The sequence below is a fragment of the Pteropus medius genome, unplaced genomic scaffold (assembly GCF_902729225.1).
Source record: "Pteropus medius unplaced genomic scaffold, Ma_sr-lr_union100, whole genome shotgun sequence".
NCBI lineage: Eukaryota > Metazoa > Chordata > Mammalia > Chiroptera > Pteropodidae > Pteropus > Pteropus medius.
In genome coordinates this window covers 11843921-11862130 of record NW_024349799.1, presented here as the reverse complement: position 1 = coordinate 11862130, position 18210 = coordinate 11843921, and the positions used below count along the sequence as shown (strand labels likewise).

The following is an 18210-nucleotide window of genomic DNA, read 5'->3' as shown; positions in this document are numbered from 1 at the left end:
ATTTATTCTTGTGTCCTCTACAAAGACTAGATGCATAGATGAAATAGGTGGGAATTAGGGGGTAGGGAGCTTAGAAGTACTTGAATTTTTTTACATAATCCATAGACTTATTTCCTTTGATTATTGTGCTACTAACATTTTGGTAACCATTTCCCTAAAACAAATCCTAAAAGGGAAAATAAACTTCTCTAAACTTGTGTCCATTATGAGAGAATGCCATTCTTATGTACTGATTATATCTGTATTAGGTTATTTATTGACAGTGCTGGTAACCATGAATTTTATATTACTGCAGCTCTCAAATGCTTTTCTACATCTGCAAGAGATTAACTAGCCATCAAATGCTTAGTAGCACAGAGATTCTCAAATGGTTGCGGGAAATTTTGATCTGCAGGAATAAATTTCTTCTTAAAAATAAGGTAAGCAAAATGACATCTTTAGAAATGGAAGAATATTTGGAATGGTTATAGGAAGAAATTAAAGAAGTGTTATTAGCCAAATTAAGTCCTACTTTAGCTCCTCCCTCCTACAAAGTCTTCAAGGGAAATATGTGCAGGGGACAGTGGTTGCAAAATTAACATTTAAAAATCTGTTCTGAGGCTTTGACTTTAGAGCCACAACCCTGATTAGTTGAGTTAAGCAGGACACTGTGGAACAAGCCTGGGAGGCATCGGGGCTGCTGTAATTAAAGTAGATTGAGGAGCATATTCTGTTTCTCCTCTCAAGTTCATATGTAAAATTTGGATCTTATGGTTAGATTAGTCCAGAGAATTTTATCTATCAAGAAGCAGAAGAGGAGAGGTTTCAGGGTCCTCAATCTAGTTTTATTCATATTCCTGCCATAAAGGTTTCACCTCTTGAAAACATCAGGAGTTGTCTTCCTTAGGGTTGAGTGAAAAGTTTCATTCTGAAATATTGAAGCATGGTGACAAGGTTTTGGAGCATAGAAAAGAGCCTTAAATTTTTTTTAAAGATAAAGTTTCTATAATTAGTCAATTAAAATTTTCTATTATGGCATAGTTTTGGGAGTACTTGATTCAATGGTTATTTTCTTTTGGGAGTACTTGATTCAATGATTATTATAAAAATAGCTACGAGAAATTTTAGATGTAAAAAACTCATAAGCTTATCAGTATATCTTGTAGCTTGTTAAATTTTCTTTGTTTAGAAATGGGCTAATGGTGAATTGAGTTTATTTACATCTGGCTTATCTTACTGTGTTAATATAGTGGCATTTGGCATTATTCCTAAAATAAGGAAAGAGATTAGAGTTCAGAGTTTTGCACCCTTGCCTATGGTATAATTCTCCAGAGTATAAGCAGTATTAATCCATTAATAAATCTGTAGTACTCTGGTCAGGAAAGTCACTCTTGTAACATACTTGGCACTGTTAATGACTGGTCCAGAGGAACTTAATCTCAAAAAAGTTACCTTCCAATTATCCTGTCATGGCACAAGATAAAATCTTACAGGAGATCTTTGTAAGTCATTTTTAATTGAGAAGTGCCTACTGTTGATGTTTTACTTGTGTCCATATTAGATCTAGTAATGTTAATTTATATCTCTAGAATCTGTTGTTTCTGATTATTTGAAGGATGGAAAGCCAAGAAGAGTTTCAAAGACATTGAGCAAACATTATTCGTACTACTGGGTTTCTAGTGAATGTTCCTTGAGGTGAGTGGTAGGAGTTGTGAGGAGAGGTTTTCCAGGATAGTCTAAAGCAGGAACACAACTTGTATTAAGTATTTATTACTCTTGGTTATCAGTGCTTTGGAAAGGCTTACTTATTTCTTCTTTCTAGCAGGCAGATAGAAGTTCCTTTCTCTTCCTTTATGGGGGAGGATGTGACGTTCCTTCAAGTGGAAATACCAGTCAGATGTCCATGGATCATGAAGAATTACTACGTGCCTGTACTCCTGGAGCCTCTCTTCGGAAGGGAAAAGGAAACTCATCCATGGTAAGCAGCTTCTTTTTTAGTTTTCCTATATCATCATCTGTGCTCTGTATTTTTTTCTGAATGAACTTTGGTAAATTTCAACTAGGTAATACAGTGTAACAAAGAACTGCTTAGATTTTAGTTCTATCATGGCTCTGGAAACTCAGACAAATTCCCAATATCTCAGTGACTCAGTTCCTCAACTTTAAAATGGGGATAATAATAATTTCTGCCCCAGAATTGTTGTGAGGATTAAATGGGATTATGTAGACAGCACTTAATCGAGTATTTGGCACTTATAAGCTGTAACTGAAAGCTGTAATCATTATAAACCTCTACCCCATAAGAAAGACCATTTATACCTCAGAAGTTTAAAAGTTGTACCAACTAACAAAAGTACCCTCACTGGGAGAAAAAGCGTTTTGTTTGATGTTATAGGTGTTTCTGTGATTTTTGTTTGTGTGCATACTTCCTTTTAAAAATAAATCATAGTACCAGTGAAAATAGCATTGCAGAAGAGTTTCTTTTTCAGACTAAAACTTTTTTAATCTCTAATTTTTAATAGAACCTTCTGTTGAGGAAAACATCAACTAAGCAGTGTGATGTTCACTATTGTCTACTTTACCTGCAGAATTCTCATTCATTTTGTAAATGAGAATTTCTGTGTTTCATGTTTTGAGAATATTTAATCCAGAATCAAGTATATCTTCTACAGCAATATTTAGTTCTTGTTTGTGCTCTCACTTCAGTCAGTATTGCAGTGTACTTATTTTATTTCTTCCCTCTAGCAGATGAATAGAATTTCCTGTTACTGCCTCTTCCTCTGTCATTTATAATTGAGAAATGGATTACATTTTTAAGTAGGTTTATGTTATGGATGTTTAAATTGTGTCACTATTAGACTTAATCTACATTTCTGGAATCTAGAATAGATAGGAGAATACCTATTTGATTTGAAATTTGACAGATAGTAGCATTATTTTGGTCCAAATAATCACATTTCTCATTTAGACAAGATATTTGGGGTTTTGAAAATTCTAATCATGAATAAAGGGGAACGTTCTTGTGGGTTATTGTATGCAGATACATATATGGTACACAGTTTGTTGCTTTGTTGGGTTTTGTAAATAAAATTACCTACGTTGAAAATATATACCTCCCACCCCTCACTCCCAGGATAGTGCAGCAGGGTGCAGTGGATCCCCACCAATATGCCGACAAGCCCAGACCAAACTGGAAGTGGCCCTGTACATGTTTCTGTGGAGCCCTGACACTGAAGCCGTTCTGGTTGCTATGTCCTGTTTTCGCCACCTTTGTGAAGAAGCGGATATCCGGTGTGGGGTGGATGAAGTGTCAGTGCACAACTTCTTGCCCAACTATAACACATTCATGGAATTCGCCTCTGTCAGCAATATGATGTCAACAGGTAAATGTGGATAATGTTGTTGTTGTTTTTTTTTTTCCACTCAGTCTGCCTTGAATCACATGACATCTGATTGTGCTAGGAATGTAGGAACGTATCTAAGATGACTACTTTGCAAGGTTATAGGGCTGATTCAGGTAGCTTACCTGAAATTTTTTTTCTGTACAAGGTAGACTGAAAAATAAAATAGCATTTGAAATAAATTGTTAACTTCTCACTGAGTTTTTAATATAATGTACGTTTGTTTAAAAATTGGCAGTATAAATTGCTGGCAGTTATAAATTACATAATTTACTCAGCCTGAACTTTACATAGTGAATTTTTAAACACATTGGCACATGTTTTGAATAAATATAGATAGGAATAGCAATTTTATGCTATGGACATCGTGGAGTCCAAGTGAGGCTGATAAAAGGAAGTTTTCAGCTTTATTATTTAAAGCATTCATTCCACTGCTCTTACTCTGCCTTTTGGGTCGGGTTTAGGAGGTTCTCCATTGGCAGGTAGGGCTCTAAGTGCAATAAGTTGATTTGTTGTTGTCTTTGCTTAGGAAGAGCAGCACTTCAGAAAAGAGTGATGGCACTTCTAAGGCGCATTGAACATCCCACTGCAGGAAACACTGAGGTATGCCCTTAGCAACAGAAGCATCCTTCCCCTGCCTCACCCTTAATTTTAGAAGCCTCATGTTATGTGTATATGGCCAGGAACAGCTTTAGAAGCAAATCTAAGATATGTGTATATTACAGGTAGAATATTATATTTATGATATGCATCAAGTTTGAGACCTGTCTATTGCTACTTAATTTTTAGCTCTAGGTTTAAAGTTGCTTTCAAGTGGTAATTATCTTCATTTTAGGCTTGGGAAGATACGCATGCAAAGTGGGAACAAGCTACAAAACTAATCCTCAACTATCCAAAGGCCAAAATGGAAGATGGCCAGGTGAGTTTGTAAAGTTGCTTTTTGTCTGTTAATTGATCTGTTAAACATATGTACTTCACTTCAGTAATCTTTTGTGAGTTACTCTTTTTTAATAAGCATATAGTTGTTTTAAGACTGACATTTAGCTGTGATTCATCTAAATCTACCCTGTATAATATAGTAGCCACTAGTTACATGTGCCTACCTAAATTTAAATTAAAATTTAACTTAAATTAATTAAAATTAAATACAGTTAAAATTTGGTTTCTCAGTCAAATAGCAGCCGCATTTTAAAGGCTTAGTAGCAACATATGGCAATTGGCTACCATATTGGACAGCACAGATATAAAATGTTTCAGTCATTGCAGAAATATTGGACAGCACTGAACTAGATCTGATTTGTGGTAGAGACTATTCTTTTACCTACACCCCTTCTTTCTCTTTCTCCATCATGATATTTCATAGAATTTTCAGGAAACAGGCAAAAAAGGTAGAAAAAAATAAATTAAAATTGAAGCGATATATTTTACTGTTTCATTAGGTATTCTAATTAAGAGATCTGGTGGGCAGACAATTGAACCTATAGGTTAAATGAAATTTTAAAACTTGGACATTTCATTCATCAGCTGTTATCATCTATTATCTTAGATATTAACAATTAATTGGTATTTGTGCATATTTGATTTGTAATGGCCATTTTGCTCTCATTATTAGGTGTTTTAGACAACGTGGTTAGTCTCCTATTGCTTTTTCCTTGTCATGCTTAATTAGAACAAGAAAAAGATGTTATGTTTTTGTGAAGCAAAAATATGTACCTACTGTCATTATTTGAAGATGACACATGGCTTTAAGTGAAAGCATTTTTCTTATTAACTGTTTTAATGAGATATAATTCACATACCATACAATTCACCCATTTAAAATGTACAATTCAGTGGTTTTTAGTACGGTTATAGAGTTGTACAACCATCACCACAGTTTTAAAAACCTTATAACCTTTAGCTATCATTCTCCTTCCCCCCAGTCTCACCCTCCCACCCCAGGTCATGACAACTACTAATCTACTTCCTGTTTCTATACACTTGCCTATTTTAGACGTTTCACGTAAATGGAATCATTCGATGTGTGGTCTCTTGTGACTGGTTTCTTTCATTTGGCATAGTGTAGGCAAAGTTTATTTGTGTGAATCACTGCTTTTTAAAAGAAAATTGATGTTCTAAGTTGATTATATTAGTCTATGACAAAAAAAATCTGGCTTTTTAAAAATGTATGTAATAAAGTTTGAATTTTTTTACTTTTTTTCATCTTTCACATAGTTTTTTCTTTAAGTATACTAGCATACTTACAAAAATATGTATAAGTCTAAGTGATAGTTCAAAACATTAGGGAGTGAACATACTTGTGCAAACCAGCACCCATATCGAGAAATAAATCATTACCAGCATACCAGAAACCTTCCTTGTGCCTTCGTCAGTCATTATTTTGAATAGTGCTGCTATGAATATTCTTGAATGTGTCTTTTGGTGACCATCTGGATGCATTTTTGTGAGGCACATACTTAGCAGTGGAATTGCTGGGTCACAGGGTATGAAGATGCACGTATAGGGAATATAAATTAATACAACCACTTAAAAACCTGGTGGTTTCACAAAGACTTCCAAAGACAATAACATTTTTAAATTAACGTATAATACCTATGTAAATTTCTTTTTAAAGAATATATGCCAAATAGGGCTATTGATCCACTAACAGAGGTTAATTAGTGGTTTTTAAACCTGCGTGAACAAGCAGTTTTTCTTTTGTAATTGTTCAAATTATTGCCCTTTAAAGCCCAAAAGTAGAAATTAAAATGTTAAATTTTTCTAATTCAATTAGGTAAAAAAATATTTTGAAGCACTTAAATATTCAGTAAAATTCGACATTTATTTTAGGCCTAGGCAAAGGTAAGCTGAAAGCATTAATGTAATATAATATACTCAGTTAATAACTGAATTCACTAACATCAGAAAATGCAACAATGTCATCAAAGCAGTGTAAGACAGGGGAAACCTGAAATTATACCAGTGGAATGGAACTGAAAATCAAGAAACTTGTGGTAATCATTTGAGCCCCAATAAGAAATATGTTAATATGGCAGAATTCACACTAAAGAAGAAACATTAAACCTAATTCTTTATGTAATACAGAAGTCTTAGACACAAAAGATCCACCCAGATGGAATAAGAATAGCATTATTAATATGTTTATGTTTCAGCTTAAATTTAACTTATTTAGCTTTCTTTATATTTAACACATTCAAGAACATTTAATTATAATTTGAAAACAGTAATCACCACTCTGTCCCCAGAATCAAGAAGAAGATAAGAATTATTCTGTTGAAGAGTGCTAAAATGTGCTGGGAGGTGGGGGGAGGGGGGAACCAAGACTGAATGATAAACTATGAACCCTGTGAAGGAAAAGCCTTTAAACCTAATGCGAGAACCATAATTACTAAAAATAGTTGGTAATGGTACATTAAACACCATAAGTCCATCATACCTAGTCAGTAAGAATACACAAAATGAACTTTGACTACTGCATGAAAATTTTTTAAATTTCTATTTGCCTGTTTTCTAAATTTTGAATCTCATTAGAATCTGTCTATAAAACAACATACTAAGAAACAAAGAAATTTCTTTGCTTCATTTATTAGTCCTTCAGAAAGATTAACTGCATCATCATTTTGGACTGTATCCCAACAAAATGTTTCCTTTCTTGCAGATGTTATCCAAATTAATGTCTGTCACATCATTACTGTTGAATTGATGTTTATGAACTGCAGGTTTTTGACTAAGATGTTCATGGTAAATAGATGCTAAATTGGGAAGATGTTAGAGATGAGATCTTAACTTTGCATGTGAATCTAAACTAGCTCTTCTTCACACCCAGATCTTCACCATCGAAATCAGTCATTTTTTTTTCTTTGCTAATTTTGCATTGACCTGAGAGCTATTGCAACTGACATCATTTGCACTTAACGTATGATCAACCATATGTTCATCATAATGGTGATGATGGTGATGGTGATGGTGATGGCGATGGCGATGGCGATGGCGATGCTGATGCTGATGCCGATACTGTGGACAGAAAAACTGCTGGCAATTAAATAATTTATTTCCAGTGGTCTCCTCAAGAAAATCCCCAGTGCATGTAATAGGAATTCCTGAGTTGCTTGTGCTATATGAGCAGCATTTATTTCCCTTGAAATATCATGTCTGGGTCTTTAGAGTGTGAACAGACATCTAGTTTTTGTATTTGGTTATCTACCAATGGCATTGACTCAGTGTTAAAAACCAGATTCTTTCCTGTTCTATTGCTTGTCCCACTTCTTTCCGATGGGACATTAATCCTCCAAGCAAAAGCTTGCTTAACTTTCTAACTTGCTGTTCTGATGATCTGTACCACAACTGCTTTTAGGAGGATTATGACTCTGATCATCACCTTCACTTTTTTTAAGGGCTCAGTATCTGCAGTGTCTTCTGACTATACCTCATTGCTAGGACTCCCACCTGATTTGCTTGCATGACTAGAATTTACCTCATTTCTAGATCCATCACTATGCCCACTATTGCTAATGACCACTGCATCCATCTTCATTGCTGTTGGTAGTTTCACCAGAGCTTCCCTGCATGATTCCTCTGTGTCTGAAAGTTGCTGTTGCACGTTTGGATCTATTAATAAGTTGCTCATCCATTTCAGTGCTACTACCTCCACTTTGGTGGGTATCACTATTATCACTGCTTTGAGGACTAGCTGCAGGTGACCAAGGACATGGAACAGCTCTAAGCTCTTCTTGCTTTTCTTATTTCCAATAGGAAGATTAATATAAAGATGCAAAATAACTCTATAATAGATAGCTGAACCTTAGCTGCTAGCGTAGTATTCCATAGTACTTTAACTAACATCGAGGCCAAGTATAATGTCTGTTCAGTATGAATACTTGGCTCAAGAACTGAGATAAGATTAAGGAGATGTCTAAGTGGTATTGGATCCAAATTCTTGATGAGTGAAAGAACTAAGCCATGCCTTTACTGACTACAGTGTTTCAACTGTGCTGCAGCCCAAACATAGTCAATATGCTGATTATTCAGTCACCCTTCTGCTGCCAAAAAATTCATAACCACTCGGCACTGCTTGATAATGTCATCGTGTAAATTTGGTCCAAATATGTGCTCTACCACATTGTGGCTTCTAAGCCAGTCTGCAAGTTCTTTTGCAATGGACGTTTCTGCTGATACTAATGATTCATTATTGCACATATCATTGAAGGTGTGAAGTTGATTTGTTATCTGACTTCGTCCAGCTAGCCTTATGGTTAAAGTAGGTGACATTAAGTACTTAATGCAGGATCCTGGCTTTCTTTATTAAAGCACAATATATCCAATGTGTCCCACCTGAAGTCAGCCATGTTGAAAGCCACATTCTATCTTAACTCATGATCAGAGAGCTTGCATAAGTATTTGATCACATAGGTCCTAAAAGGGATAATGTGCTGCTGCATGACAGCAGGGATATGTAGCCATATTCTAATGTTAGATAAAACTATAATAAATGCATGTGATATAAGAAATGGCAGTTTCAGGAGTTCTGTAATCAAAGCAGTCCTTGAGAGAAAGGCCATTTTTCCTACAGAACAAACATATATAATGAAGCAAATGCAATGGTATATCATATCACAGAATGTTCCTAATATGTTGCTTTCTTGGGTTGAGATATTCTCTATAGTAGGATGAGTATTCTTGTAAGCAGCATATAAGGGAAATTGAATTTGAAAAAAATTTGCCACACAGAATAAGAGTTTTTCCCTCTTATCTGTATTCCATAAACTGAAAGGATCAAAACTCTGAAGATTCCTCCTTAGTCAGATTCCGAGTTCTTATAGAGTTTGATTTTTTCCTATTGATTTTTATCTTCCTGTACTTCTTTCATTGCACTCCCTTTTGTGTGGTTCTTCTACATGATTACTCTCATCTTGCCATGTGGAATTTTTGTTAATAGTAGTACAGTGTTTACAAAGCTGGTCCCAGAGCATTTGGACCTGGGCAGTCACTAAGTTAATAAGTGCACACACTACTTGGTTAAAAATCTCCAAATGCTTATTTTCCTCGAAATAGCATAGACATTGCTTTTGTGTCCAGAAATTGATATAAACTAATATTTTAGGAGTACGTTCCTCCCTGAGCTGCAGTCCGTCACTACCTGCTATATCTGATACTGCACCTCTGTTTATTGCTACCCTGAGTTCTGTAAGGCTCATCTTCCCTCAAGAAGTAAGGTGTACCTTGACGTAACTAGAAATGGAAGAATGAAGAGTTGAATTTTTTAAGTGTAAAAAATGTTTATTTGTCATGGAAGAAATATTGGCTAAAAAGCCATTTGTCAAGTCTCTCAATCAATTTAAGTTGAATTCATGCTTACCATGAAAATTTTGTATTTAGGCTGCTGAAAGCCTTCACAAGACCATTGTTAAGAGGCGAATGTCTCATGTGAGTGGAGGAGGATCCATAGATTTGTCTGACACGGACTCCCTACAGGAATGGATCAACATGACTGGCTTCCTTTGTGCCCTTGGGGGAGTGTGCCTGCAGCAAAGAAGCAATTCTGGCCTGGCAACCTATAGCCCACCCATGGGCCCAGTCAGTGAACGCAAGGGTTCCATGATTTCTGTGATGTCCTCAGAGGGAAATGCAGATACACCTGTCAGCAAATTTATGGATCGGCTGCTGTCCTTAATGGTGTGCAACCATGAGAAAGTGGGACTTCAAATACGGACCAATGTGAAGGATCTGGTGGGTCTAGAATTGAGTCCTGCTCTTTATCCAATGCTATTTAACAAATTGAAGAATACCATCAGCAAGTTTTTTGACTCTCAAGGACAGGTAAAGTGTATTCTGCTTTATTTTTCACCCTTCCCTATGAACAGAGTAGCTTGTTTGAAATAATGAAGACTTTTTCTTTTAGATTATTGAGATACTGACATGACCATTCACTCACAATTTTTTTAAAATAGACAAAAAATTGCTGAAAGAAGAATCATTCAATGGGATCAGTTTGCTTTTTTGGAACTAGTGTATAGGCATGCCTGGGATTATGAATGTCTTTGGTATGGGTGTCTTTGTATCTATGTGCCAATTTCAGTATATGTCTGTAGGTGCATTTCTGCATATATATATACATTCAGATAGGGCAACTTCATCTCTCTGGTCTGTCGGCTGTGCATTGATTTCATTTGTATTTTGTCCTTTGTGTAGGTTTTATTGACTGACACCAATACTCAATTTGTAGAGCAAACCATAGCTATAATGAAGAATTTACTAGATAATCATACCGAAGGCAGCTCCGAACATCTGGGGCAAGCTAGCATTGAAACAATGATGTTAAATTTGGTCAGGTAAGCATTCTACTGAAGCGTAGCAGAAACACATTGGTATTAGTAATTATTAATGAAGTTATTTGCTATCCTTTGTTGCACCCAAATTGGGGTGTGACAGTAAGGTAACCAGAAGTTATGTTTGTCCTCATATTAATAAAATAAAAAACTTGCAGTTTTTATAGTTACATTTAATCATTTTACTTAGAGATTAAAACATTTATAAAACCTTCTCTTTTGTTTATATCTGATAATTTTTTGAATATTTCTGCGTCTAAATAGATATGTTCGTGTACTTGGGAATATGGTCCATGCAATTCAAATAAAAACGAAACTATGTCAATTAGTTGAGGTAATGATGGCAAGGAGAGATGACCTCTCATTTTGTCAAGAAATGAAATTTAGGTAAGTTCTTAAAAGAACAAAGTATGGTCTTCTAAATCTTATTATGTTAATGAAGTACAGAAAAATAGATACCTGGTTATCATGGGAAGTGGTGGGAGGAGAGGTGGGAAAGGAGCGTTTTACCTGTTTGCTTTCTCTTCATGTCTTTTCAAATTTCCCAAAGCTTTGTGCCTGTGATAGCACTCCCTTTTTCTAAAATTATGATGTGCTTGAACTAAGAATTTGATTCGGTTTCCAAACCGATGACCATAACTAAGGACTGACGTGGAAGATCAGTATCCAAGTTGCCTGTGTATATCTCCTTCTGTTAGATTTGTGATAGCAATATCTCTTTTATAAAATTGTTGTGTTGCCTAGATGACTTGGCACATTGTGTGCACTATTTAAAAAGGTGTATGTGTGACTTTAAAAAAAATGCTATTTTCCTTTTCTCTGTTATTCTATAGGAATAAGATGGTTGAATACTTGACAGACTGGGTTATGGGAACATCAAACCAAGCTGCGGATGATGATGTAAAATGTCTAACGAGGTAAAAAAGAGAATGACCCTTAAGTATTAGCAGATTTACTTTGGCCGTTAATACTACTGCATTATAACTATTACATATATATTTTATGTATATCGAAATTGTTTTTCTGGATATCGAGCTTTTGCATTTGAATTAGGTAAAGATATTAATCTTTACTTTTTTTGTGAGAGTGTGTGTTAAGTTTAGAAAGTTAATGTCTATTTAGGAAGTATACAATTATTGTATACAGTTATTGGAAAATTATATAAAACCTTATATTGTATTTTGTGATTATATAGATAAAAGTATTATTCAAAAAACTTAATTATTTTGAGTCATTCTAAAAAGTAATTGCTTAAGTTTGCTCTAATGATAAATATTTATTGCCACATATTAGAAAATAATTAAATGCCATGAACTACTTAATAACTATTCACATATATTTCTTTACCTAGGCTTAATTTTGTAGTGCATGTTTTTGATTTAAAGTAGTCATTTTGCCAAGATTACTTTGAAGAAAGTTATTATCATCCTCTCTTCAGCTTGAAATGTTTTTGCATTTTGGGATCTGCATATTAACTCAAATTATTTAGGTTGTCCTAATAATTTATTTAATGAAATAGGTAGTTCCTAAAGTTTGTGTCTTTTAGGAAGAAGGTTATTTGATGGGAAGGTGGAGTTGAAGAACCTGAAATATTTATGGTCTTTAAATATTTTTTCCTCAGAGATTTGGACCAGGCAAGCATGGAAGCAGTAGTTTCACTCCTGGCTGGTCTCCCGCTGCAGCCTGAGGAAGGAGATGGTGTGGAATTAATGGAAGCCAAATCACAGTTATTTCTTAAGTAAATTTCAGTCACCAAAAACAGAAAGCAAAAACCAGAGTCCCACACACAACAAAACAAAATATAATCAAAATTGTAAATGCTTATATTTCGAAAATGGACATCACTGCTTTGGTGTAATGGCCATCGGCTGCTGTCTCATAAAATATAACATATGCGTGAAGCAATATTCCTTATCATAGGAGTGGGACAGGAAAACAACTGGTTTTTGAAGAAAGTAATCTGATCAGTGAATTTTTATTGATGATATATAAGCCAGGTTGCATTAAGGCAACGTAACCCAGATCACCTATTTGGACCACTAATTTTATATGCTGAACATTAAAAGTGATACATTTACCAGGAAACATTGCATCAATGTGATGTTTATGTTATGAAATATGTACTGAGCTTTGTCAGGATAAAATCATATTCAACACAGCATACTTTGTAATGACCCACGCTGGCTGATTACCCTAAGACTGGAGAGAAGCAGATAAACATGGCCACTCATTTGATGCGCATATGATGGTTTCAGAATGTCTGATTAGCTTTCTGGTTGATGTGCCCTTCACTGTGTAAGGGTCAGTCTTTTTATTTCTCAGGTATTTCACATTGTTTATGAACCTTTTGAATGACTGTAGTGAAGTTGAAGATGAAAATGCACAAACAGGTGGCAGGAAACGTGGCATGTCTCGGAGGCTGGCATCATTGAGGCACTGTACGGTCCTTGCAATGTCAAACTTACTCAATGCTAACGTGGACAGTGGCCTCATGCACTCCATAGGTGAGATAAAATGAGAGCTTCATATAGAAATTTAAAACTTAGAGATTGGCATGTGAGACCAGTAAAATTACTTCAGCAAGGCCTGTTAGTAAATTTACATCTATCTGTTCATGTCAGGTTTAGGTTATCACAAAGATCTCCAGACAAGAGCCACATTTATGGAAGTTCTGACAAAAATCCTCCAGCAAGGCACAGAATTTGACACACTTGCAGAAACGGTGTTGGCAGATCGGTTTGAGAGACTGGTGGAATTGGTCACGATGATGGGTGATCAGGGAGAACTTCCTATAGCTATGGCTCTGGCCAATGTGGTCCCTTGTTCTCAGTGGGTAAGTTCATTGAGTAAGTGGGAAAGAAGAGTGTCTGGTGCATAGCAGATGGTTCAAATTTTATTCGTTCAATAAGTGTTTTATTGAATGAATTGCTAAAACTTTAGAGCTGGAAGAAACTTCAGATATTATTTGAGTGATTTTCAGCTGTGGGGAAGTGGTTGGACCTTCTCGACCTCAGTAATATTCTTACCTTAAGTATGAGGATCTTATTCTTCATGCTTAAAATAAAACTCAAACTTCTTACCTGTCCCACTGAAAAATTCCATTTAAACACTAATCAGAAGAAAATTAAAACCACTGATCTGGTCTGGTGCCCTCATATACTAAATGAGATACTTGGGGTTAAATCTCATGTTTAGTTGTTAGTAATGCTATAGAACTAGAATTCAAGGCTTGTGCCTGTTGACGATCTTCAATTCATAACTTTTTTCTATAATGCATTGTACAGTTTTTTAAAATTTTAAGCACTCTATGTTTGAAATTAAGATGTTTCTTGTTTTAAACACTGAAGACATAATATGGCTCTTTTTTTAGCTCTTAATAAAAAATTTCCTAAAACTATGCCATTCTTAATAATAAATGCTAAAAATTTAGGAAGGATTGTCCCTTTCTCTGTTAAAAAGCTAGTCAGTTTATATTATACCAAAAAATGATTTTATTTTAGTAAATTATACCTAATAAGATAATGTGTCGTTACCTGTAGATTTATTTATGCTTAAACACTGTAGGATCTTTTTCCTCATACTTAAATTAAAATTCTAACTCTGGCCTATGGGGCTTTACCCAATCTGGACCCTGCCTCATTTCTGACATCATCTTATGCCATTTTCCTTCTTGTTCACCAAATTTAAACCACACTGGCCATCAGACATGTTAGGGTTATTTCCACCCTAGAGCGCCCTTACTGCTGCCACCTCTACCACCTGGAACGCTTCTTCCCTGATCTCACATGGCCAACTTCTTGTTCAGGTTTCAGTTCAGATGTCACTTTCTTAGTGAGGTCTTTTCTGGCTATGCAATCAAAACCACACCCACATTCATTCTGTCACATTATCTTGTTACATTTTCTTAGCAGCATTTATTCACTATGTGAAATTATCATCTTTATTTGATTATTTATTCTCATTCTACCAGAATGTGAGCTCCATGAGAGCAGAGAACTTGTCTCCTGGTTCTCTTTAAATTTCTTCCCAGAATATGAGGTTAAACAGTGATTTACTATCACATCATTTTTCTTGAGTATACCAAAAAAATATTGTACTATGAGAAATCATGAGGGCAATCATTTAGGTACTAGATGGAAATTAGCCTCCCACCCCTGCTTTGTACATAAATCTTGCTAATCTCTTGGTTCCGAATGCACAGCCCCAGTCTTTTTCCTCACTTCCTGCAAGTTCTGTAGTCTTTACATTTTTGTTGTTTCTCTGCCCAGCACAGGTTCAGTGTTCACTGAGTTCCCCTGACCATGTAAGAAAAGAGTAGAGCTCTTGTGGTCACCAACGCCTTATTCCTGCTCACTAATTTTCTGAGAAAAAGATCTGTGCATGTCAAAGTAGACTCTGCCATCATCTTCTATTTCTGCTCTCTTTCATTTTGTCACTCAGTTTAAGCCAAATCTGGATTGTTTTTCTGTCTCCTGTTAAAGCTTAGACCTCTCTTATCTTTCACCAGTTAATCCTTAGAATTAACAGCTATTGTAAGGTGTATAGAAATAGTCATCTATCATAGACATATGTACACAGATAAATCCCAGGGGAAAATTAATCAGTCACCATTTACCTTGCTTCAATACATGATTGTCAGTTTTGGATTTGCCTCAGTCCTGCTTAAGAAAAAATGAGATCGTTCATACAAACACAATTTGTTTTGTTTTCAGGATGAATTAGCTCGAGTTCTAGTGACTCTATTTGATTCTCGGCATTTACTCTACCAACTGCTCTGGAACATGTTTTCTAAGGAGGTAGAATTGGCAGACTCCATGCAGACTCTTTTCCGAGGCAACAGCCTAGCTAGTAAAATAATGACCTTCTGTTTCAAGGTTTGTATTCATTCATCTATTTTTGTGCAGAGGTCTGTCAGGCAGTACTTATGTACAGCATGTACAGAGCAGAATGTCTTTAAGATATTTGGATCAGGCATAATAAATTCTTACTCGTGTATTTCTTTAGGTATATGGTGCTACCTACCTACAAAAACTCCTAGATCCTTTGTTACGAATCGTGATTACTTCTTCTGATTGGCAGCATGTTAGCTTTGAAGTGGATCCTACCAGGTTTGTTGTCCTCTCATCTACAACTGCTCTCCATTTTGTCACTACCACTACAATGGTAGGGTCTCGGTAGAGGCACTGTACAGTAGTTGAGCCTTGCCCTCACAGTTTCTCCTCTTGGTTCTTAAACTTAGTTTTTAATTATGAAAGTTACAAATATATTTTCTTAAAAAATTGCAAATATTAAAGGTGTCTGACTACCACCTCCAGAGATAGAGTAATTTTACTAGTTTAGTCTGTTCTGCCCTTTTTCAATGCGTTGCATATATATATGTAGTGTAGAAACTAATGTGAGTGCTTAATATAAATGGTAATATATTGCCTACATGGTTTTGCAACTTAATCTTTTTGACTTAACATTATGTCTTAGATTTTTCTGTGTGTGTGTGTGTGTGTGTGTGTGTGTGCATGCGTGCATGCATGTATGTGTATGTATCATTCTTTTTAACTGATGCATAATATTTCATAGTTTGGCTATATCACTATTTAGCCAATAGCATATTGATCCCATTGACATTTGCAGTAACTCCCTAATTGTTGTCCCAGCATTTGTTTTTGTTTTTGTTTTTTCATTTTCAGGTTATTTGCTGTAGGAATTATTCTGAAACCTAAATCTTTTTGTCACTTTACTTCTTAGAAACCATCAATTGTTCCCCACTGACTGCAAGATAAAGTACAGAGCTCTCTAGCTGTCTGACTATAATCCACTATCACTTTTTGTCATTCTTTCATGTGTTCTCTGTACGTTAGCTCCAATGAAATATACATATGTTACATATTTTTAAGAGGCTTGACACATGGGGTTCTTTCAGGTCAGAGATGCCTAATAATTTTCCTCTTCCCTGCCCAAGTTCAAAACCAAACGGGTAGAGGGAGGAGCAATGGAAGGAGAAGCATTCAGGAATCAGCTATCACCTTTATTTCTGATGAAAATAATTAGAGAATGTGGTTTTAGATCCTGTGGGCAGATAGGCTTGCTGACACTTCACCTTGAATTACACTCATCTACCCATCTTGCACAAGTGGATAGCTACAAACTTACCTCAAAGGGGCTAGCAGGCTTTTACCACACAAGTGGAGAGCAGACCAGAGTACATCTTTTATGTTGGCAGACATATCTAGAGTGGAGGGGATGGCACTGAGCTGAGCATGCTTGGCTTTTTTTTTTTTCCTGATTCACCCCTCCTCCTATAATGAAGAGTGACTTAGAAAGGAAATAGACCAAAGGGTATTGCAAGATACAGGTTAAAAACCACCATCTCTGTGAAGCTTTCTGCCTGTCACCAGGTGCCGTCCATGTACACATACTATACTTGCACAAAGAAATAATTTTTTTCTTCATTCTATACCATCATTGAATTTATTTCCTCTCTATACTGTTGACTCTTTTACATTTTGTACATCGTTATATCCTCTAAAGGATATAAACATGGTAACATGGTATCTGGCTTAGAGTGGACATTTTATAAATATTTGTTGAATGAGTGACTTTTAAATGTTTATGCTTATTTTTTCTAAGGTACATCTCTTGTCTGTTTTTCAGTTAGGACCTTAACATTATTTTATTTTTTATCTTAAGTCCAGAGTTTCTGGATGGTTGCTTTTCCTAAACAATTTTTATTTAGCAACTTTTTATCAGTCGATATTTTTTACACATCCTGTAATGAAGTATCAACTGTAAAATCTAATCAGAACCCTGGCACTAATTAGCCAGTTATCATTAAAATAGTTAAATAGTTATAGTTTAAAAACTTAAAAGCAACATTCTTTTAACACTATCTTGTGTTTTGTTACCATTAGGCAATTTTACTTTCTAAAGGTTAAAGAATGACTTACTGCCTAAAAGAAATCTACTGTACCAAGTACTGTGGTACAGGTAAGAAAACTAGATGAAAAACCTATTATATTCAGGTTACTTAGAATCAAACTGAGGTCCACTCTGACATGTAAAGAGCTTGGAAGTTGACACTCCTGTGTTCACAACAAGGAAAAGCTGAAAACAATATCAGCAACTCTTAGATCCATCAGAGAATTGAAGTCACAGGGCAAACCGTTACCACTTCAAAAGCTGGAGAGACAAGCAAATACAGAGAATCCCTAAATTAACCAGAAGACTGCTTCTGGAACCAGTAACTGGTAGGACACTTACAACATAAATGACAAATTACTGGAGGTTGAGTGTAGATTAGCTTGAGAGTTAAAACCTTTGGGAGCCCTATCTTAAGGGGATCTCCACACTTCTTGAGTTTTACTTGAAGAAGTCCTACCAGGTTCTCATGGTGAAGAGGGGAGGAAAATCCCCTTGTGCTCTGGACAGGGGAAGAGGAAAATTAACCATTTTGAAGTATGCCCATAGTATTCTTTTTTCCCTTACAAAAGCCTGCCCACAAGGTAAACTAC

The 18210-nt window shown here is 35.5% G+C and overlaps 1 protein-coding gene across 8 annotated transcripts in view; it reads left to right on the top strand.

Annotated features, from left to right (window-relative positions):
• Positions 1–18210, top strand: part of NF1 (neurofibromin 1) — a 209570-nt gene that overhangs the window by 77592 nt on the left and 113768 nt on the right. For 7 of the 8 annotated variants that reach the window (XM_039886052.1, XM_039886051.1, XM_039886049.1 and 4 more), the window contains 14 exons: positions 296–419; positions 1802–1957; positions 3113–3362; positions 3910–3983; positions 4216–4299; positions 9756–10196; positions 10569–10708; positions 10970–11092; positions 11539–11622; positions 12327–12443; positions 13028–13209; positions 13327–13538; positions 15418–15579; positions 15710–15813. In XM_039886052.1, coding sequence (XP_039741986.1) covers positions 296–419; positions 1802–1957; positions 3113–3362; positions 3910–3983; positions 4216–4299; positions 9756–10196; positions 10569–10708; positions 10970–11092; positions 11539–11622; positions 12327–12443; positions 13028–13209; positions 13327–13538; positions 15418–15579; positions 15710–15813 — 2253 coding nt within the window. The remainder of the gene's footprint in view (positions 1–295; positions 420–1801; positions 1958–3112; positions 3363–3909; positions 3984–4215; positions 4300–9755; positions 10197–10568; positions 10709–10969; positions 11093–11538; positions 11623–12326; positions 12444–13027; positions 13210–13326; positions 13539–15417; positions 15580–15709; positions 15814–18210) is intronic. The other variant, XM_039886048.1, reaches the window with a different exon arrangement.